Source organism: Choloepus didactylus, chromosome 17 (genome assembly GCF_015220235.1).
Source record: "Choloepus didactylus isolate mChoDid1 chromosome 17, mChoDid1.pri, whole genome shotgun sequence".
In the NCBI taxonomy this organism is placed as follows: Eukaryota; Metazoa; Chordata; class Mammalia; order Pilosa; family Megalonychidae; genus Choloepus; species Choloepus didactylus.
In genome coordinates, this window is record NC_051323.1 from 37072533 (window position 1) to 37096476 (window position 23944).

General features: G+C 36.9%; 2 protein-coding genes across 8 annotated transcripts in view; one reads left to right on the forward strand and one right to left on the reverse strand.

The window, feature by feature from the left end:
- Positions 1-19214, forward strand: part of RTN4 (reticulon 4) — an 82312-nt gene extending 63098 nt beyond the window's left edge. For all 4 annotated transcript variants that reach the window (XM_037806525.1, XM_037806526.1, XM_037806527.1 and 1 more), the window contains 6 exons: positions 5060-5267; positions 9263-9401; positions 17010-17079; positions 17555-17601; positions 17802-17860; positions 18245-19214. In XM_037806525.1, coding sequence (XP_037662453.1) covers positions 5060-5267; positions 9263-9401; positions 17010-17079; positions 17555-17601; positions 17802-17860; positions 18245-18287 — 566 coding nt within the window. In that variant the 3' untranslated portion in view covers positions 18288-19214. The remainder of the gene's footprint in view (positions 1-5059; positions 5268-9262; positions 9402-17009; positions 17080-17554; positions 17602-17801; positions 17861-18244) is intronic.
- Positions 19215-19390: 176 nt separating this feature from the next.
- The window catches only part of EML6 (EMAP like 6), a 333322-nt gene continuing 328768 nt past the window's right edge, over positions 19391-23944 (reverse strand). For all 4 annotated transcript variants that reach the window (XM_037806998.1, XM_037806997.1, XM_037806996.1 and 1 more), the window contains 3 exons: positions 23415-23568; positions 22886-22986; positions 19391-21192 (listed from right to left, as the gene is read on the reverse strand). In XM_037806998.1, the coding sequence (XP_037662926.1) occupies positions 21168-21192; positions 22886-22986; positions 23415-23568 (280 nt within the window). In that variant the 3' untranslated portion in view covers positions 19391-21167. The remainder of the gene's footprint in view (positions 21193-22885; positions 22987-23414; positions 23569-23944) is intronic.

The window sequence follows — 23944 nt, forward strand, 5'->3', positions numbered from 1 at the left end:
TTCCACGTTGCCAGGGAGATTCACTCCCCTGGGTGTCTGATCCCACGTAGGGGGGAGGGCAGTGATTTCACCTTTCAAGTTGGCTTAGCTAGAGAGACAGGGCCACATCTGAGCAACAAAGAGGCATTCGGGAGGAGGCTCTTAGGCACAACCATAGGGAGGCCTAGCCTCTCCTTTGCAGCAACCATCTTCCCAAGGGTAAAACCTGTGGTAGAGGGCTCAACCCATCAAACCACCAGTCCCCTATGTCTGGTCATGTTAGCAACCATGGAGGTGGGGTAGGCGAATACCCCTGCATTCTCCACAGGCTCCTCAAGGGGGCACTACATCTTTTTTTTTTCCTTGTTTTTCTTTTTTTTTTTTCTTTTTTTTTTAACTTTCCCTTCTTTTTTAAATCAACTGTATGAAAAAAAAAGTTAAAAAGAAAACAAACATACAATAAAAGAACATTTCAAAGAGACCATAACAAGGGAGTAAGAAAAAGACCACTAACCTAAGATAACTGCTTAACTTCCAACATGTTCCTACTTTACCCCAAGAAAGTTACCTAATATAGCAACATTTCTGTGAACTTGCTCCTACTATATCCATCAGAAATTAGCAGACCATAGTCATTCCTGGGCATCCCCAGAAAGTTAAATAGCTTATCTGTTCTTCTTGGATTATTGTTCCCCCTTCCTTAATTGCTCTCTATTGCTAGTTCCCCTACATTCTACATTATAAACCATTTGTTTTACATTTTTCAAAGTTCACATTAGTGGTAGCATATAATATTTCTCTTTTTGTGCCTGGCTTATTTCGCTCAGCATTATGTCTTCAAGGTTCATCCATGTTGTCATATGTTTCACCAGATCGTTCCTTCTTACTGCCGCGTAGTATTCCATCGTGTGTATATACCACATTTTATTTATCCACTCATCTGTTGAAGGACATTTGGGTTGTTTCCATCTCTTGGCAATTGTGAATAATGCTGCTATGAACATTGGCGTGCAGATATCTGTTCGTGTCACTGCTTTCCGATCTTCCGGGTATATACCGAGAAGTGCAATCGCTGGATCGAATGGTAACTCTATATCTAGTTTTCTAAGGAACTGCCAGACTGACTTCCAGAGTGGCTGAACCATTATACAGTCCCACCAACAATGAATAAGAGTTCCAATTTCTCCACATCCCCTCCAGCATTTGTAGTTTCCTGTTTGTTTAATGGTAGCCATTCTAACCGGTGTTAGATGGTATCTCATTGTGGTCTTAATTTGCATCTCTCTAATAGCTAGTGAAGCTGAACATTTTTTCATGTGTTTCTTGGCCATTTGTATTTCCTCTTCGGAGAACTGTCTTTTCATATCTTTTGCCCATTTTATAATTGGGCTGTCTGTACTATTGTCATTGAGTTGTAGGATTTCTTTATATATGCAAGATATCAGTCTTTTGTCAGATACATGGTTTCCAAAAATTTTTTCCCATTGAGTTGGCTGCCTCTTTACCTTTTTGAGAAATTCCTTTGAGGTGCAGAAACTTCTAAGCTTGAGGAGTTTCGTTGGGTTTTAATAATTGAAAGATACAATGTGTGGGCTCCAAATAGTGTTTGGTTTAATGTAAGTGCCCAGTAAATACTGATTCGGGAAATGAGAGAGGTGTGGAGATTGGAGGATGTAGGTCAACAACTTAGAAAACATTTCTAAAACATCTGTCCAGCTTAGAAAGTTTCCAGCTTTTCATATATTTTTTTTTAGCTTCTGTTATACTAGTGCCATAATGATACAGTTTATAATCGTTTGAAAAATTGAAGGAATATCAGTTTATTGTTTCCCGGAAGTTCTAATCATGTCTGACACTAAAAAAAAAGAAAAAATAGTTTCTAGGAAGGTTCAATTCAAATGGTTGGCATGGATAAAAATATTTAGGCCCTCCTTACCCCAAAAAAGTGTATCTAAAAAGGGAAGAAATATAAAGAAATTATATTTGGCACAGATAATATAGTAGTAAAAGCTCTTTGATTTGGATCTACTGATTGGGGATTTGAATGCAGAATTTATGTGTATATTTGTATTACCTGTGACTCTTAGTTGCTGAAGGGATATGAGAAATCATTTATCTCATGACCTTTACAGATGATAAGACTGAGGTCTGGAGAAGTTGAGGACTGGTCCAAAGTCACACAGCTGCAGAGCCAATACTAGGCTCTGGTCTCTTGAATCCTAGTCACTAATATTTCCTTCCGTCATAATCATTTATACAGAACTCACAGACCAATTATATATAATTCTTATCTAGTTACTAAAACTGTTTGGTCAAAAACTCTCTTATATTAGGTATTTGTTTAGGTATTAGTTTATGTTGTACTCACCTCTCAAGTCTAAACTTAAATATTTATGTCATCACATTTTACAGAGTAGTTTTTAATGATGGTAAGGAATAATGAGGACATCTGCACTTAAACTCACACCAATAGCAACTTTTCAATGCATTTTTAAATTGTGAACTTTATCATATATACATAACAGTGATAACTTTCAAAGTATGATTTACCAAGTAGAGAGCAAATTTCAAAGAATGTTATGGGTTATAGTTCCACAATTTCAGTTATTTCTATTATTGTAAAATATAACATATATACAGAAAGGTATTAACTGTCAAAGTACAGCTCAACAAGCAGTTATATACTTTCACCAGTAGTGATTTTGCAAGTTAATACATGTTTTTTTAGCATTTTGAGAATCAGACATTTTTATAAAGGAGATTTGTTCATGTAAAAATAGATTTAAGGTGTACCTGATGTGCTGATTCTTTTAGGCTATCAATTTTTGTTAAACCTGTAATAGTGGAAACTTTTAAACCCTTTCCCACAGGTTTATAAAGTAATGTGTTTGTAATATAACCCTGGAGTACAGTTTTATTAACTTAAAAGTTAGTCATAAGGTTGAAATTTCCTTTTTTTCTTTCTTTATATATTTACAATTTAAACACCTACATAAGAAAGTTGATGGTGATTATGGTAGTATTAATAACAACAAATAAGAGGCCTGATGTTTATTAAGAACTTACATGCTAAGTGCTCTGTATAATTTTATTAATTTATCTCACTTAATCATTAACATTCCTAGTTCTATACATGTTTTATAGATGAAAACAGTGAAATTTAGAGGGGCTTAGTGGCCTTTCTGAGGTACATAGCTTGTAAGTAAATTAATTATAAAATGACTTTATAAGAAATCTTGCTCGCAGAAAGAGACTTATAATCAGGCCTGCATCTTTGCTTTTCTAGGTCCTACCTATTCTTTAAGACCTGCCTCAGTTTCTGTCTCACAAAGTCTTCCTTAATTTCCTAGGGTTTTGTTTTTTTTTTTTTTTTTTATCCCTTTCCTTTCCTTTTCTGGATTCTCATGACAATTGTAATACTTTATTGTCATTGTTTTTATACGTCTTTAAAGTTGGAGCTTTAAACAAAGATCCGTTTCTTCATTTTAAGATTTCCTAACTTATTTTCTGTAAGATGGAGTTTCTTGAACAGTATCAAGAAAGTATTTGTTGAGTGTCAGAAAACTGTTAACATCACTGTTACTTCTTTATTCAATAGGACATTATTCATAATGTCAGTTTGACAATATAGATACACTGAAATTCTGGTAGTTCTGGTTGTGCTGGTACAATAGTAGAAACTAGTTGAATAGAACAAAAACTGATTTAGATGTTTTAGGCAGGATAGGAATGAATCTTGAATGGGGAAGACTTGAATAAATAGTTGAAATCAGAATTTGAAAACAAAGCTGTAAATCATATATAAATTTTAAATTAACAGCATTCAGACCAAATCATATTTAGGAGAATGGAATAGATGCTTATTGAGTCCCACTGTGTAACAGACACTGTGATGGGTATTTAAAATATGTTAATCAACACTCATGATATATACTAAAAGGAATTAAGGGCTTCGTTGTAATAGCTAACATTTTACTGTTCACACACATAGTTTCCCCACAGAAGAATCCCTCACAGTAAAGGAAAGTCATACATACTTTAGGGGATCTAGGGGACCAGACCAAAGCAGCCTGTAGAAATGTGATTTTTCTTTGAAGTCACCTTAAGAAGTAACAGAAATTTTAAATGCTACTCAAGAATATATCCATGTTTACTATGAAAATGTTTTTTCTCCCAATTGTTGGATTCAAGAGCCCTTTGCAGAATTCTCCTTGGGTTGTACATAACCAGCTCTGGAGACCACAAACCTATGGTTTTTTGATCCCCACAGTGGTCCTGTGCCCACAGGATGTGAGCAGATTTGCTAAGTTGGCCTTTGTCTGGTTCATTATTATTAATAAACATTATATAACAGCATAACACATTTTTCTTTTTCTTTTGACATCTAAAGTTTTATGGTATTATGAGTATCTGCTCTTACAGGAAGATAACTTTCCAGGTAATCTGAAGCCAGTTTCCCTGTCTTTTGCTTTATAGGAAATTTTTGTTTTAGTGATAGCCAGCTTACATTAGAGTTTTATTGTTTGTCAGAAATTTAAAACAGAGCTAGAAAACTAAAATGTGTACTTTGTAAGAAAGTTCTGATTTCTCAACATATTTTGAATTAGTGATTTTCTATAGATAAATATATTTTTGTGTCACTGAAGTATCTTCATTTAGTGAGTATGTATTAAGGTTTTTTTTTTTTATCATTTGAATATATGGCATGCATTGTATGAAGACAAATACCCTCTAGATGACTTTTAAGAAACTTTTTTGTTTTGAATTGGAAGTATGCCTGGCTTGAGACATTTAATAATCTTTTATAGCCAGAATGATTTGGACATGTGGGAGACAGATTTGAATGAAAAACATTTTATGGTTAAAAATAGAAATGGATGCAGGTATTATGCTAATATTCAACTTAAGGTAGGTTTAAAATCTAGCTTATAAAATTAGTTTTTCTTTAATATTTTAGGTTTTATTTTTACTTTATCTAGTGACCTTTTTATTTTTGTAGGTAGAGTAAATCCAAATGTGCCGAATCCAAATTGAATGAAGCAGTGTTCTAATTTCAGATTTCTTCTTTTCCATTTTTCAGTTGTTGACCTCCTCTACTGGAGAGACATTAAGAAGACTGGAGTGGTGTTTGGTGCCAGCTTGTTCCTGCTGCTTTCATTGACAGTGTTCAGCATCGTGAGTGTAACAGCCTACATTGCCTTGGCCCTGCTGTCTGTGACCATCAGCTTTAGGGTATATAAGGGTGTGATCCAAGCAATCCAGAAATCAGATGAAGGCCACCCATTCAGGTGAGACATCTGGAAAACAAGGGACACCTTACCAACAATGTAAACAGGAGTGGAATTAAGGCCTAATTCTACTGTGTAGAGTTACAGTCATGTGCTTTTTACTGCTTGAAGATAGATAATTGCACATTTCTTGCTAAAAAACTACACCAAAAGCACCTGCTTTTTGAGATTTCCTAAAGGTCATTTCAGAGGCCGATGATGGCACAAACTTGGTTTATGTATTCATTAACCTAACTCTACTATTTGTTGTGAATAGTCATTTCTTAAAAGTAGTTAGTAGTTAATTAATTCTGCCTTAATGAAAGTTATTTCTTTTTAACTTGGTTAGGATTGGTAGGTTTGTATTCTTTTCTGCTTAGTATTTATATGCTGATAGCATAAACTGATATTAGAAATACTTTTCTTTCTAATAGCATGCTTATGTTTTCTGTCATGCTTTCTCTTCATGCCTTTTTTTTTTTACTGTTGCTTCTCTAGATAGTTTGTTCTTATTCACTAAGACATTACTTAGAATGTGTTATCTTTTAGAGAGCCATTTTCAGTGTTTCCTAGCCTCTCAACTGTCATTCTCTGCCCTTATTTTACATGTATACTGTAACATTGGCTATCTGGTTAGTAATGGGCACAACAGAGCTTGAGTCTTTTGCCCCAAAATTGAGGTGATTCCCATACTATAAAATTCAGCCTTTTAAAGTTGTGCAGCCATCACCATTATTAAATCCAGAACACTTTCATTACATCCAAAGAAACTTTGTACCCATTAGTAGTCACTTTCTGTGTAGTACCCCGATACCCCACCCCAGTCCCTGGCAATCACTAACTCCTTGTGCCTTTAAATGAACTTTTTCATCAAATCTGCTACCACTGTTGTCCTAGTTTTCAGTTTCCTTGTTTTGATGTTATCTATATTCCTTTTCATCTCAGGTAAAGGAAATCACTAAATTTTCTTGTTACCTACTGCCTCCTTAGTCTAGACTGGAAATCAGTAAACTATAGCCTATGGGCCAAATCCAGCCTACCACCTGCTTTTGTAAACAGAGATCACATGGATTTCAAAGCATAAAATATTTACTCTCTGTCCTTTTACTGAAAAAGTTATTTATCCTTGGTATACATTCTAATCCCATGGACTTCATTTGTTACCAAATTGGACTTTTGGTTACCTCACATTACTTCAGTTTTTATAGATGTTGGTATGGATTAGTTTTTCTCAAGTACTACTTTAATCATATTTTCATGCATAGGTACTCTCCATTCATTATAGGATGATCCCTATCAATTACCCCATCCAGGGTCTTGTGCCCACTTCTATGCTCCCTTTCTCAGCTTCCCAGATGCTCTGATTCATACTTTTTATTTGGTTCTGTGTTTGATTCAAGACCCAGCTTCTATAAAAAGCTTCCCTAATTTAACACTGGCTCAAATGATATGAGAATTCCTTTCCTATTGCCCTGACTATGGCTTTGAAATGTTCCTTAATTGTTTAGTATGTGGACACCGTATTTCTCCAAATAGATTGTGAGCATTTAAAAACTAATTTAGTGAGGCAAATATCTGTTTGGGCATGAATGAGTATGTTCCTACCTAGAATACTATCCACTTGATATTTAATGGGTGAACTTAACTGATTTTCTGATCTTTATAATCAGCAAAATAATTTAGTAGGTCTCATTTTAAAGACTGGTGATTTGTTTCTCTATAGGTTTCTCTCCATATCATTGAAGTTGTGTAAGTTTGATAGAGTGACCAACATTTATTGATAGTCTGGCCTTTTATGTACGTATTTAATTTTCATGACAAGTGTAAGATAGGTGGTATTACTCCATTTTATGGGGGGGGGAACAAATTTAGAATTCAGTAACTTTAAATTGTAGCTTCAAAATGGCACAACCATATCATGTCACAAATCTTAAGAGTATGATTATTATTTAGTTATATAGAAATTTATAAAGACACTGTCAAACCAAAGTTTCTAAATTATCTATAGTATAAATATTACACATCATTTGACTTTTGGAAGAGACCAGTGATTTCTTTATTCTTTACTTCCTTCTAGAAACACTTTATTCTAAGGGCTTTTTATAGTCATTATAAAAGTTCATACTAGGGAAGATGATACCATACAGTTTGTATCTAATATGTGCAGTACTTGGAAAAGAATGAAGAACAGTGCTGGCATTGTTTTAGTATCACATAAATGCTGGTTGAATTAATGTAAATATCCACAGGCTGTCATTGATGGAGGTGCTGTTTTTGTGCCTGCTGGTCAGGCATGTTGAGCAGAACCCTCAGCAACAATATGAAGGAGCAGAATGCCAAGTAAGGTTATATCAGCCACTTTTCTGTAAAAAAGCTGCATAAATAAAATATTGGGCAGAAGTGAATCTTGGAGCATTTATTTTACTTGATGCTTGGTAGTTAATAGCAATTGTCTAATAGTATGCTAGACCATTGTACGAATAAAGATATATTCCTGGTCCTTTATAGTTTATACAATAGAAGGAAAAATACAGAAATACACACGTGTATAGTTCAGGGTTGGATATGGTAAATGCCATAAGAACAGGACAGAAGAAAGTGTTGTTGGGGTACACAGGTTTGAGAGATTGCAGTGTTGGTGTATGTTAGGAAAGAAAGTATCAGAAGAGACTTCGTGTATGGGTAGGATTTGAGATGAAGCTAACTGATGACTGGATAAGCTATCACCTGTGGTGGAAGGAGAGTGTGTAGATTGGGAAAACAGCCTGGTGGACAAAGGCATTAAGGTTAAAACACGTTTGGTGAATTGTTAATTTCTGGCTGCAACGTAGGGAGTAGTGGGAAATAAGGTTGGTAAGATTTGGCTCTCTGGTTCAAGAATTGGAACCATAGAATGTTTGAGGAATTAGGAAGGTCTGTTTCTCTAATCTGACTTGTGTTGGAATCATGACCCAGAGAAGTTTTTAATGCCTTTTGCAAGGTTGTATAGCTGAGTAGTGGCAGTTCTTCTGACTCTTACCTGAATTCAACCCAGATAGCACTATCTAGAGTAGCTCTGATAAAACCAGTCTGACATTGACTGAGGAATGGATTAGGGTGCAGACTGATCTGAAGACTGATAGAATATTCCAGCTTGTAACTAATAAGGGCTTCAACTAGAGTGAATAAAACCGATTCATATATGGGGCATATTGCAGAGGTAGAGATTTGGTACAAGGAGTTGTCAGAGAGGACTGTTACTTCCAGTACTGTAACTCTTGGCACTTCTGGTTTGGTTCAACTCTGCCAAGATAAAATGGTTTCTTTGAAACAATAACTAATGAGACAATTTCTTGAATTCCTGCAGACTTGGCTATTTCCCCTGGTTACAGTTGCCTTCTTAAGTTTAACAGTCTTATCTCAGTATAGATTAGGTATCTAAATGGAAAATTTTATGTTTTATTGGGATTGCCACTATAGTTTGCCAGCCATTGAACAATCTGGTGTTTGGCATACTGGTTGGTTTCCCCTAAAGATTAGGATTAGAAAGTGTTAGGTTTGGAATTGAATAGGATCATTGTTTGTTAGACGACTTGATGAGATTCCATGACAACTTAAAAAACCAAACCCATAATAATAGCTACTGTTTATCCTGTGCTTCTTAGTGCTGGGATTGTGTTTAGCACTTCAGTGAATTCTCACGATAATCTCCATTTTATAAATGAGGAAACAGACTTAGAGGGAACACTAAACTTCCCAAAGTTATACAGCCAAGTAAGGTGCAAAGCTTATAAGATTCAAGTTCAAATCAGTCTGGCTTCAAAGCATGTGCTTTTTTCCATGCTAGACAGCAGACAGTGCATATGAATGAAATATCCCTTGTTTGGGGAATTTCTGCATTGTGCTTAATTTGGATACAGTAGGCTCTTACAGACTCTTTTCATTTATCTCTTCATTTTACAGATATATAATTGCTGCCTGACTTTTAGGGGAAATCACTCCAGTCAGTGATGACTGTGATGTGTTTTGTTTTCTAGGGCATATTTGGAATCTGAAGTCACCATATCTGAGGAGTTGGTTCAGAAATACAGCAATTCTGCTCTTGGTCATGTGAACGGCACAGTTAAAGAACTGAGACGCCTTTTCTTAGTTGATGATTTAGTTGATTCTTTGAAGGTAAGTTTATTTTGCTTTTCATTTTTTACCTACTCAGAATTTAACTTCAAAGGAGTTAAAAATTAAATTTTTTAAATATTCAAAAAAATGAATGAAATCATATTATTGTAACCTTTTGTTTCAAAATTTAGAATCCAAATATTTAGGGTGGAGAAAAATACTATTCCTTTATAAAAGGAAAATCACAAATTATCAATTCATACTTCTAGAAAACAAAGATTAAAAGTGAGAGAAAATTAAAGGGAATTTTGACTATAAGAATAAAGATTATCTAATGGATGTAATATCAGATATGATTTAATCTGCTGTGCTTCATTTTAGGGTCTAGTGCTTAATTTCTTGGTTTGTATGTGATTAATACACAAATATAGGCTATTTTAGAGCTTGGGCTCTTGTAGTGTTTAATCTGGAAAAGCTTCAATATTCTGAAACACCTCAACTAATCTTTTGATAATCATTGGAAGTTTTCTTTTGTTGTTGAATCTTGCTCCATAACAACAGTTAAGAGTCTTCACCTTGCAAATAAATTCCCCAAGTTCAGACTGACTCAAGCAGGCACTAAACCATAGGCATGTAATTTGAGCTCCAAATACTGATCTTTAGTGCTTTTCCTTTACATAGAATTTGGCCATTTGTGTTTTATGTGCTATTTGTCCATGACTCTACTTAAGACAAGAGGCTCCCTTTCCATCTAAGCTTGGGTAGAAATGTAGTATGATGATAAGTATCATAATTTTTATTTGCCAAGATATATGCACTACTTTACTATTAATCATGTAAGCCAAGGATATCATAGCAATAGGATGATTGGGCTTTTCTACTCAGTGAAACAATTTCTGAACTGGTCAGAATAGATTCAAATGCTTAAAATGCTTTTAACAAATAGCCTTTATAAGCCAGCAGATGATATATTATTTTCAGCTCTGTGCTTCTCTCATGTTATTTAAGACTTGGAATCTCAGTTACTTATAACATCACTGGTAAATAATAAATGATAAAAGGAAACGAAATTATCCTTTTTTGTTGAGTAGCTATATTCAGTGTTCTGTAGTAGTGTTTTGAAATTTTCTGTGCCAGTCTGTAAAGAAAAAAGTTCATAGTTATGTTGTTTGAAATGTTTGATTAATTAGTTTCAAAATGGGACAAATACAGTATTTTGGAGTAATTGAAATGGAACCTCCTACACATTGGTCCTAGAAGAAACCAGTTTATGTCTGTTTAAGCAACACACACACACACAGCCTGACTACTGGGGTAGAATGTGTGAAAAATCATTGAGGAGGAACTGGTACTAGTGCAGTTTAGTACCAGTTTAGTTAATGGGTGGGGATTAACTGAGAAGAAACACTATAAGTAGTGACACAAAACTTCAGATAGCAAAGGGCCATCTCTGAATTGAGTAGTCAAAGATGGGGAGGGTGACTGTTGTTTTTACAAACCCAATAAGAGTGGCTGTAGCTGTAAACCAAGAACCATTCTTTATGTTTGTAGAGTACAGCAGTGAAGGCAGCTATGTCTTTAATTCGATATGTCTCTTGAGAGAAGAGACATTTTGGAAGAGATTGGTTTAAAAACAAAATAAATTAATTTGACCTGAGAATGATTCATTATGTTCTAGTTTTTACAAGTTTGAGTTTAAAGTTTCTATGTATCTTTAATCAAAAGAAAGCTTGTCTTTTGGTTTTTCCCCATCCATACACAGTCCTCTGTGAAGATAATTCTGTAGGGGTGGAAATATTTGTCAAGAGTTAAAGGAGCAAGAAAATGATAGGGGAGGTCTGACTGGATATGTAGGAAAACTTTTAAATCTGTTTTAGGATATTTGAAAATAGGATAGGGGATTTTTACAAATAAATTCCTTTTATGAGATAAAGACTTTTTGCTGTTAAATCTCATTTTCTAATTTCTTTTGAAAATTACCTTAGGTTTTTTTTTTTTAATGCAATGATGGTATTTGTGGGGCAGCTAGAATAAATGAATGCGAGAAACTAAACTTGATGAAATCTTGCCTTGAGTGACTTTCCTAATTTGAAAGTAACAGAAGTAATAGAAAATAACACATAATGAAATTTACTTTCTTGAACACTTAATTTTTAGGAGGTTTTTAAAACAGTCTTTGTTTCTTAAAATTAAAAAAATAAATTTAAAAAAGTTGCATTAGAATTATAGTTTGGTAGGATTTTCTCCCTAATGATTAAGGTTACTCTTGAAAAGAAAAATAAAACTTACTTGATTAGTTTTCCTGAGTAGTGGTTTTGGCAGGTCCATGGCTCAAGGAATGCTGCTTGTTGACTTCCCCAGATGGCAGTTCATTCAGGGCTCTAAATAAATAACAGTTGCTTCAGCATGTTAACATGTAAAATGAATTTTGCATTTGGGTCTCAAATATCTGTTGATAGTAAGAAGCAGAAGAATGTGGCAGGGTTTCTCACCATGGAAAGGCATTGGATACGAAGCATTTGTAATTCAGGTGCTCACACTGATATCTTTCAAGAGTCTTCCTCAATAAACCTTTGGTTCTGCTACACAGGAATTTAGTTAAACCTTTTCTTAATGTCTTATGTGAGTAGAACAGAGTCCATTTGTTTGTTTCCACTGGATAAAGGTACTATGTAAGTAAAGAATAATTGCTTGAAATATGTCTTACTGGAAAAAAGCTGATAAAATTTATCACTCTTGGCTCTTCATAATAATTATTGGTAATACTACCTTTCTAGAGAGAGAGTTCCTGAGCATTTGCCTCCTATGTATGCTCTGTCATCCCCCACAGTTTTTATAGAGAGAGAGCATTTAAAATAGAAAATGATTTTTCTTCTGGGAATTGATTCTATTACTTTTGGCTTTTTAGCTACAGCAACTGGTAGGAGAAGTCATTCTCTTACAAAAATGTTTTTTCAACTCCTATTCCTTTTTTTATTTTTTAGACAGAAAGGGAAAAACAATTTGCTTTGGTAGACTTAATTTTGTTTTCTCCCTTGTATTCAGAATTTAAGTCTGGAAAGTTTGCTAATAGCCACAGTCTCTCCAGTTTCTAGATGAATTGGTGATCTTGTTAAGTAACACTTGAGTTTTAAACAATTTATAGGAACTAGATTTTGATTGGAATTACCTTGATCTTGTACAATTCATAGCAAGGAATATCATAATCTAAAGAAAATAACAGTAGAAATTACTCAAATTTTTGTCAAGAAAATAGACATTTTTTAAGCTCTGTGGCTTCTATAAATTAATAGCTTTTTAACAGGTTTGTCTGTAACCCAGTCTTCATCTGCAAGATCTGTTTAGTGCCCTCCTATTTATACAGTCTACACTTCTAGATTCTGGTCCACAATTACTCTCTAGTAAAATTAAGTTGAGAAAGCTATTTGTATTTCCCTTTCTTGGAGAGTCTAGTTTATATTAGTTTATTAACATCTCTGCACAGTCCCATAGAAGGAGACTGAAGTAATTTTATTCAGCTTAGTGATATTTGTCAGCCTTGTTTAAATAACATCTACCAGCCCCGGAAACTAGTGTATTTGTGGGAACACTGGTGAAGCTTAAAAGGTAAGATAGTTGAACCAGGTAAACCATCTAGTTAGGTAATTTGGTGTCTACAATCAGTGTTCTGTAAGGGAATTTGATAGTGGCTCATTTTAAAACAAAGGTTCTCAGTCTTGGCTGCACATTGGAATCACCTGTGGATCTATAAAATTTATTGATAGCATATTAGGGATAAAGCAGGAAAGTCCCATCCCTCAATTTAAATTTTTCTGCAGTGATACCTGGAAAATCACTGTTTAAAAAGTTGTGGTATTAAACTATAAACCCTGGGCTATAGTTTGTTTTGTTTTGTTTCGCTCATGATTATAAAAGAAATGCATCTGACAGTGCCTGCTAGTCTCAGATTTGGGGCTTCCTGGGTAAGAGTCTTAGCTTTTATTAGAGGTTCTTGCCTTTTGAAACCCCAAATCCCAAGAAGACTAACCATTTTACTAGGGATTAAGGCCCAGTGGTTAAGCAGAGGTTCTTATTGTCCTTCAGTGTAGTGTTGAGGTGATAAAGACAAGATTCTGTATGACAGTAGTTCTATGACTTTCAATGACAGATTTGTATATTAAAATTGTTCATAAGAAAATGTCTGACTATATTTGCTTGACCATTAGGGAGCTGTAACATTCCAGAACACAATTTCAAATCTAAAAGTGAGCAAAAAAAAGCATGAGGTACAGAAATAGCTGACCCAAAAGAGCATTAAAATCTAGCCCTCAGGCTCTTTTGCAGTTATTAACATACACGTTTTGACAGTTTCCTTTCTGGTTTCTTTGACTCACAGAAAAAAGAAGGGAAATGGGCCAGGGAAAATGTAGAGACTACAGTCAGTCTCTACATAACATAACTAAAGAATGATTCTGGATGCATCAATTAAGGTCAAATGATTTCCATTGTTTCAAGAATGCAGACAAGTTTGTCAAAAGTGCCAAAGTTATTTCAGAATTCTGTTAAGTGCGCCCCCCCACCACCATTTTCTTTCAAGATGCCCTCCTCCCAAATACGACTTCATCTAATATAAATCCGCAAAGCTTGCAAAGCTTGCTAATCAGGTGTATGATACATGGTTAAATTTAACCCCCCCCCCCCATGGAAAAGGCTAACAGACATGCCTTGCCTCCTCAGTTAAGTATTAACTGGACCTTTCATAACACTTTGATCCTCTTTCTTCCCATCCTCATTATCACCCAAAGGAGAGGTGAACTTTAACTTCCACAGTTAGTGTGCATTGGTTGTAATGTTGTACTTGCCATGGAGTAACACAGAGTCTGTAGGTCCAAAATAGGAACGGCTGGTTTGCGTCTAGAAAGTGCTGTCAATGGCCTTTCTTCTTCCTCTTGCCCTGGGTACCTATTGGATAACATGCATATTCATGACAACTTCCCACTAAAAATGGTTACTCTTTTGGTGGCTTTACAGTATAGCAGAGCAGGCTCTGGAGTCAGCTAAAATTAAATTTTAGATTTGAGATCACTTGCTGGTTGTATGACATCGGTCTGGCTACTTGCTTACTCTTTCTGTGTCTTGGTTTCCTCTTCTATAGGGATAATAACAATACTTTGGGAGTTAGGAGAATTAATTGTCCTAGTGCATATAAAGCATGGCAACTGTCATATAGTAAATGTTAAAAAAATAGTTATATAACAGTTCTAGTAATTGTACAGTTATTAAATTGCTAGTTCTTACTGTCACCCATTTCTCTTTGATGGTAGGTTCTCTGAAAATCCTTGTTTAGCATTTTTGTTTTGGGCTCCCAACATGTTAACTTTTCTCTAAACTTAACTGCAACATTTATAAATTTTGTGATAGCACATAAATATGTGAATTTCTGAGTTCTCTGTAAAATGAGAAAATTTGGCAACATTGGCCTGGAACACTTGCCTGGCAACTGTCTGTGGAGCGCTGGGTTGTGGGTGCCTCTTTCTCTTTGCCTCAGTCCCCAGCCAGACTCCATCATGCATCTGTGTCACCTGCCAGGTTCCTCTGCTCTTTTTGCTTCTGTACAGCCTGGCTTTCAGAAAGAGAGTACTCCAAGACACAAATGACAACTGAGCCCCTTTGATGGTCCAGGTTTCAATTCTTGGGCTTCTTTCCTTGTGGATTAGGAGTGCTGCCTTGCCAGTGACTGTGTAGTGACCAACTTAGGACTTTTTTTTTTTTTAAGCTGTGTGTGTCTGAATTCTGTCATGGTAAGGTTGTCTGTATTGCTAAAGCAATTTCTTCTAAAATGTGAAAAGCTGACTTTTCCTTTAGCCTTGTGGATGGCAGATAAAAATAGCTCTGTTGCTAGTTGGTAAACTTGCTCAGGTGCACAAGTTATATTTAGGTTTTCCAACAGGAGTATGTAAAACTATGTGAGATGGAAAACACTCACTAACTGGAGTCATGCTTCAGACCTTTCCATAAGTGGTTCCATAGAAGTTGCTAAGAACAAGGCATTTAGTTCTTGATTTTCATTTGACACGTGTTAGGGATGCCTGACATTTATTCACTTGAACATTAGTTCAGTTATAGGGTAGCCAGAGAGTTGTATTTGTGGAACTGACAGTTGGTAGAGGAATCTAAAGTGTTCTCCTAAGCAAAGTGTGTATTCGAGTTTGAATATCTTAATTACCACTCAGTACCAAGCTCATACTAGGCTTTCAGTCAGATTTGGTTGAATGAATGAACATATGAAAGAAAGATCAAGGGTCAACAAACTATTGCCATTTGGCCTTTGGCCTGTTTTTGTAAAGCTTCAGAGCCAAGAATGGATTTTACATTTTTAAAGGGTTGTGAAAAACCACCATTAAGAATAATGTAAGGCAGAGACCCTCTCTGGTCCTATACATAAAAAGTTTGTCAATCCGTGCTTTAGATAATTGAGGTATGCTAACTAACTCCTTTCTACTCTCCCTTTCTGTTGATACTTTGTTTTATGTACCTAATTAATTGCCATAGATCACTGTACATGGCATCATGGTGATGTTTGTTACCTATAAATAGGGCAGAGCCATTGCAGACACATATGAAGTCTTTGAATAGGAAGCAAAGGAAATGCTGATGATGAGTATTTAATAAAAGCTAGGCTGATTTTGTGCTTGTTAAGTTGTCAATAACTACTTTGAACATAATTCATTGAGCCTGTATACTATGTACTAGCTGGAAGTTTTAGAAATGGAAGAACCTTAGATATCTTCCCCTGTTCAGCCATCTCACGGATAAGCAAAAGGGTGGAGTGGAAATAAGGACTTAACAAAATAACTTTTTTAGATGCAAAGCTTTTCCCACATTGCTTCATCTAAGGATTTAAAAAACCCCAGATTTTGAGGCCAAAAGGAAGCGAGTTTTGTTAGTTCGTTGTGGTTCCCAGCCCTGGGGGTGGCAGCAAAGTCTATAGTTACTGTAATCTGACCTCAGCAAGTAATTAAACCTCTGTGTTCTTTCGTATCTACATCTGCTGTGGTAATGACAACCATACCAGCCCCATAAAGTTACTAAAAGTTTATATTTGTATTTAAAACAGAGTCTAGCACGTAGTAAGCACCAAATTGTTTACGTACATAAATAAGAATAATGGTCGGTTTTATTGCTCAGGTATAAAAATTTGAGGAGTCCCTATTCCTGGGGTTTACTGAAGCCTTCAAAACATGTCTCTGGGCAGGCAGTACTTCTGTGATGGAAGTGCCAGGGGTGACGCTGCTGGTGCTGCAGCCTGGGTTCTCTGGTAATACTCTCTGTCTCCAGTATCCAGATGTCTGAGATTTTAATGTCTGCATTATTTAGCCTATATGTATTTTCAACACTTAACTAATTATAATACCTTTTCAGCTTGCCCATTTGAAAGCTTAAACGATACTAGAGCTGGAGAGGGGTAAGGGGAACTTTTGGCATTTTTTTTTTAATCTCAGAGAACAGAACCAGCATTTTACAGAGAAAATGGTTTGTCTCATTTAGGATTCTTAAATTCTGAATAGTGACATAGAAGTGAAATATTTATGCTCTAGTAGCCTGACATTTACATGGGCTACTTTTATTTGGAAGCTTAATAAACTTTTCTTGAATTGTTTTTAACAGGCTAACGTTATTTTCTTACAGTTTGCCGTCTTGATGTGGGTATTTACCTATGTTGGTGCCTTGTTCAATGGTCTGACACTGCTGATTTTGGGTAAGTCTACAAAATCCTTGGAATGAAAAATTGCAGAAAAAAAATTATATGCAAGGAGCTTAGAGACATTTTAGTGAAAATAAATTTTCTACTGTAGGAAAAATAGCGGATGTAAATTTGAGGTTGTGATTTCTCTAAATTAATTAGTGATACTTAGTTTATTGAAATCCTACTTTAGTTTCTGAAGACTGCTCCAACAGGGATGAGACAGATAAAGGGTGGCTTTTTCTGATGTTACAGTCATGAATCTAACTACGTGTACCTGTACTTTATAAAATCAGTGTGCTGTGATGTAAAACCAGAAATGGTTAATCCAGTCCTCTGGAATGGCTCCCCATAGCAGGTGTAGGTATCCAGGAGATCTTTGTGTATTTATTCTTTCATTAGGAACACTGCCTGGCTGTCTTAGGAACATTGGAAGTTTAATGGTCTTTTTTTTTTTTTTTTTAATGTGTATTTATTTCCTTTTTTTCAGCTCTGATTTCACTCTTCAGCGTTCCTGTTATTTATGAACGGCATCAGGTATTCTCTTAACTGCAGATTTCAGAATACAGAACTCACTCTTATTATGTGGGATTTACAAATGTGTGTCAGTTTCCAAAGCCTTAGAAAAATGAGAAATATGATAGCTTCTTAAGCTTTTAATTTGTTAGAACATAGTAATGGGCTAAGATTTTTTAGCAATAGTAATTTTCTAATAACCCTTTTATACTGTCTTTCAGGCTCAGATAGATCATTATCTAGGACTTGTGAATAAGAATGTCAAAGATGCTATCGCTAAGTAAGTATTTTTTTGTAAAGGATAAGATGTGTTGTGCTTTGAGAACCATATAGTAAATTTTTTATTACAGGCATAACAAATAGCACCTCTTTATCAGACCTTAAGTGTGACATCAGAGTAGCCAAAAGGTTTTTTTGTCATTTGGCCCATTAATTTCCAGGTATACTGTGTATACTTAGAGCTTTGTTTAAATCTAATTTGTGAGGCCAAGATGGCAAAATTATAGCATGTAACCTGGCCAGCCTTAGAATTTAGTTTCTCGTATAAACTGAAGAATTTACACATAGTTACTGAAGGATAGTGTTTTAAGAAGCAGAAAATAAAAATACTTCAAATTGAAAATACTCACATTGATGTTGTTTTTCCCTTCCTTTTCATTTGTAGAATCCAAGCAAAAATCCCTGGATTAAAGCGCAAAGCTGAATGAAAAAGCCCAAAATAATTAACAACAGAAGTTCATCTTTAAAGGGGATATTCATTTGATTACATGGGGGAGGGTCAGGGAAGAATGAAGCCTGGACATTGCAATGCCACAGATCTTTATTTTTAGCAATGCAGTGTTTGAGGAAAAATTACCTGTCCTGACTGCCATGTGTTCATCAAGTATTGTAAGCTGCTATGTATGGATTTAAACCGTAATCATACTTGTTTTTCCTGTGTGAGGCACTGGTAAATACAAAACGATCGGAGAAAGCTGTATATTACACTTCGTTGAAGATAGTCTTGCTGTGTTTTGGGAAGTTGCAGAAAAGGTGGAGCTGAAAAAAAAATTACCCTTTTCAGTTTGTGCACTGTGTTTGGTCTGTGTAGATTGATGCAGATTTTCCGAAATGAAATGTTTAGACAAGCTCATACCACTAAAGCAGGAATGCAAAAACTGCCTTTCTGGTATGTTCTAGGTGTATGTGAATTTTACTATTATATTAATTGCCAATATAAGTAAATATAGATTATATATCTATCTATAGTGTTTCACAAAGCTTAGACCTTTACCTTCCAGCTGCCCGACAGTGCTTGATTTTTCAGTCATTGGTTGTATGTGTGTAGTTCCAAAGCCCATAAGCTAGAAAATGTATTTCTAGGAGCACTACCATCTGTTTTCAACATGAAGCACATAGAACTCAACATAAACTTCCATTGCATAAACTTACTGTAGTTAATTTTGTCACAAACTCTGAATCTATGGACTGAATCTAATGCTTCCAAAATGTTATTTGCAAATATCAAATATTGTTATGCAAGAAATTATGACGATTTATACAGTTGTGGTTTAAGCTGTACGCAACTAAATCTGTGGAATGCATTGTGAACTGTAAAAGCAAAGTATCAATAAAGCTTATAGACTTAAAAAATATTTTTGGTATTTTGACTTCATGAAACTATAGTAGATTAAAAGGACACACAAGGTAGGTATATTTTGCTTCAGCCAGTGAGTGGTAGCCTGTGCTTTTAGGAAGATTTTTCTGCTCATGGTGCAGCTGTATCAACAAAGAACATGAACATGTTTACATAATCAAATTTATTTGACACATACCAAAATCTTGTTTTAATTATGTATTTTTTTTACACGCTGATAATGGAAAATAAAAACTCATGCATCAATAATTTAACACATACTAGAATACAGTGCAGGATTTGTGAACATACATAAAATCAAAGCATATAAATGTTTATAAATATGATTTAAGACGTTTTCTTGACACAGTTTTGTTCTTTAAATACAGTTGTACATGTCGCCATTGATTAATTCATTGTACTTCCACATGGTTATGTCAATGCACAATCCAATTAGTACGAAAGGTCAGTAGTACAGCATAGGCAGATGTGGTTACAGGAAACAGAACAGAATTAGGGCTGCATAGGGACTCTCACTGTGGGCCAACAACCTATCAGTGGACTAATATAAGGCATTAATAAATCGGCAGCTAAGAATAGCTTAATGAGTGATCTAAACCACTTAGACTGCTGAAGCTTCATTTCTCTAAGCTGACAACTGCAAATAGCTAGTAACTCAAACAGCCAGGATTTTAGTTCCATGACTGGACAGACTACCTGCGGTATATGCACTCACCGTCACCAGTCCTTCGCCCGTCTTCCTTCAGGGTGTGCTGTCAGCCCCATGCTCTGATAGGCTGTGTGTGAAGTGTGATTGAGGTGGTTTAAGGAGTTCTTCTGGTTAATATTGTCCAAGTCACATTATACCATACAAAAAACTCTGAGGAATGCTATAAATTATTTTGTTTTATAATTTTGATTTATCTACAGAGATTTTTTTTTTACCCAACTTGACCTTTAAGTTCACCTGAAGCAACTCAATGGAGTCAAGTCCACTTCACTTTAGGGGTGGTAAAGCAAAGTACAGTCTCAAACTCATCCTTCTAGACCCACTTGAGCCCACCCACCCCTGCCCCTGCCCGCTCCACTTCGTAGGAATCATTAGTTTTGTTTGGGTTTTGCAGATTTGGCACTAAACTTAATGAAAACCCATTCTAGCCTCTCCCTTCTGAACTTCAGTTAAATTCCCTTGCTGCTTACCTTCCTGTACTCACGATTTCCCAAGCAGGTAAACTGATGTCCTTCATTTAGGAATCCTTGACATAAACACAGGACATGGGTGACAGACTATACATGCTAAAGGGTCCTGTAGCCCCCCTTAGTTTTGAAGTTTTAGCACCATATGTAGAAAGCAGATAATTTGTGGGAGGTGAGACAGCAGCCCACACAACTGGAATCTGTCAAAGGCACTTAATGGATATAAAACTGCAAATAAAATGTTAAAAAATTAAGTTTCTCAACCTGTTTATATATGGCTCATTTGGTTTTTGAAAGCTAAATGAGAACAGAGCTATGTATTTCTAGTACTTAGAAGATTCTAACTTAAGCTGTCTTTAACTTATTTGTAAAAAGATGAACATTCTTAAAGTATATAGAAACAGAACATCTTGTGTGAAAGTTTTTGATGCAAATTAAAAGGTACATATTGGTTAGGATAACTGAGCTTTAAATTTTGTCAGTGGGCTACATTATCAGATAGGGTTTTTTGTCAGTGTAGTTAATATGTATAGTTTCAGTCTCAGAACAGAGGCACACAGTCTTAACATTTTAGAACTTGACCTTCCTTCTTGGCATCAGTTTTGGAGATCCCAGATCACAGGAGCAGTCATACAATGTCAATAGCACTTTGAGCCTGTGCATCCCCACAGCATTACAGGCCCTTCCCTGCAGGGAGTGGCAGGGAGGCAACTTGTCGCTGCCTCTGCAGGTGCTGGGTGGTAGCAGCAGCAAGAATGTAAGAGGTTTCTGGCATTTACAGACATCGCCACACAAACACACTAAAAAAAAACAAACAAAAACAGACCAGTCATATTGCATGGCCAGATACCATACTTTTGTCAAATGACAACACAACAATCTTGCCACTTTCTCCAGAGACAAGCTCAGGTGATGTATTGAACACTTTGGTTTCAAAAAGCAAGCCAATGAGTGATCCTGCCACCAACTAAACAGGTATTGCTTTCCTCCATGTTCTTGCTTTTGTTGTTGTTTTGGCTCTTTTAGCAGCCTGTCTGTGCACAATGTCGCTAGTTCAGATTTTTGGTAACCTGGCTTTACACTCTCCCTCTTGTTAATACTGAAAAGGCTTTATCAACTCCTTTTGAATAGAAGAGCTCTTTCTAGTGTTTAGCACAGAGCCAGGGAGCAGAAGACACTCTAATGCCAACAAAGGCCTAGAGGGCCTGCATTTTTCAGGTTACTTCTAAGCCTGTTAGAGTAATCTGAAGCCACCTCCTATCTCTTGAACTGGGGACCACTTTGCTTATATCTCTTATCCGCAGAGTGTTCACGACTGGGCTGGTGCTGCTTTGAGCCAGTGTTTACGCAGCCCAGGGAGCCGCTTCAGCACTGTGCTGAGGCTCTCAGTGCCAGCAGCAGTTGGCACCGCAGGCCAGAGCCAGGAGCTCTCAGGAAGGTCATCAAAGCATCCTGGGGGCCCCTTTGCACAGTGCTTTTGGGTCAGAAGCAGGTTGAAATTCTCTACAACCTAATTCAGGACACTAAAAATGATCTGAATGCATGTATTTCTTCCCCCTCCTCCCCGCCCCAGCCCCAAGTGTTTGCTTGGGCTGAACAGAAACCAGTTTTCATGCTGTGCTAAAACTCTTCAACTACATCAGAAGTGGAGAAGTTGAACCAACTACTTAGAATGACCTAATCTTGTTCCTCCACTTTACAAATAAGCAATGCCCTTGGTGGAGGGACAGAAGAAAGGTGACTACTTGGAAATGCTGAAGAGATTGGTGTCATCTCTGGAGCAAGCTGGTAGAGGTTCTTCTAAAACACTGGTAACCCCAGGTATGTGTCACACACAACAGTATGTTTCACACTAAGAGCAGTGGGTCAGGGTGAAAAGCAGACCCGGTTAGGGTTCTGCATCTGCTACTTAGTACCACTGGGCCTGATGACATGACCACTCATCTGATCACATTTGTAAAAACAGGAGTAGTGACCGTCCTGCTTGTTTCCCAGGGTGGCTGAAACTCAGTATTAACGGATACTTTTAAACCCCTCTTGACTGTGGATTAGTCATCCATCTTAAGATCTTGGGTGATCAGTTGAGAGTTCTTAAAAGGACATTTGCATCAAGGCCCTTCTCACTGCTTGATTATGCAGTGACACTGTGGGCCCTCTTTGTACCAAGACCTACTACTGACATCAACCATCGTGGGTCTCACCCCCTGCCCGTCCCCCTCCCCAGCAATGTTGAGAGTAACTTACTCAGCTCTAGCTGGGGCACAGGCCCATTGAAATCTGGGCTGGACATCTCTAGAAATGAAATGCCTCACACTTGGCAGTCCTTGTCTTTATTTGGACTGAATCTCCTGTCTCCTACCCCACATCAGACCCTCCTCATCCCCTCCCCAAACCACCCCCCCCCGGGAGGAGCTGACACATGGGACCCCTGGGGAGGCAGGGGGTGGAGAGAAGGCCAGGCCTGGGAATCAGACATAGGAACCAGATCGGTACCTGCAGTCATCTCCTCCAGTGCTGACCACGTATTTGTCGTCATGAGAGAAACGGATGTTCGTCACGTGAGCTGAGTGACCAAAGTATCGCTTATGTTTGGCCTATGAGCAAAAATGAATGAACACAGCTAAGAGGCCCTGATCTTCCCAGCAACCACAGACCACTTCCTGGACTGAACTGGCCTCCTTCCAGAACCTTCCCTCATGGGTTTTTCCATTAGGTCTGCAAGTCCCTGTTGGCCAGTCCTAGAATGGCTTTCCTGTCTCTCTCATTCTTTCTGTTTTATCCACCCTCCATCCTCCCTTCTCCCATCTTCCAGGTCTTCCTCTCCAGATGGAGATGGAAAGGGTAGTTGTTGCCAATTCTCCACAGCCCTGGAGCAGGATTGCTCTTTATCTCACAGAGGGTGATCTAGATGTGGCAACTGTCTCCTGCAGATAGCAGAAGAACGACGGGCCCAGAGGCAGTGCAGGGAGGTTACTCTGAAAAAAAAAAAAAAAAAAAAAAAAAAAAGAAAAAAAAGACTCACAAATTTTTCTGTGCACGGAAAATCAAATAGCTTCACCAGCCCAAAGTCATCTCCTGTGGCGATGTTCAGGCCAGCATGGGTCACACATGCACAGGTGACGTCAGCTTTGTCTGCATTTCTTGGCCAGATTCCAATGACTTCATCTCCCAGAATGCTGTTCCAACAGGGAGGAGATGTTAGAAGGGAAAAGTGGGAGAAGGCTTATCTGCAGTCAGTCGTCTCCCAGGGATTAGAGAGGGAGACAGTGATATTTTGCAAAATTCAGTATGGACGTTTGGCTCCTCTGGCACCTGCCCCTCTGCACACTTGCCCTATCACTCACTGTCCCCACTCTGTTCCAGCCCCCTACATCCCAAAAGGAAAAGTTACCTCCATCCTTGGTTCTCTCCCTCTTCTCTTTAGTACTTCTGAGTATGTGTATGTTTGGGAGAGGAGAATGGGGGCTCCTTCAGTCTTACAGATTGGATGAAGCTGGTTCTATGGGTCTCTTTTTCCCTTGAATTGGCAAGGCATTGTTTCTTATCCTGCTA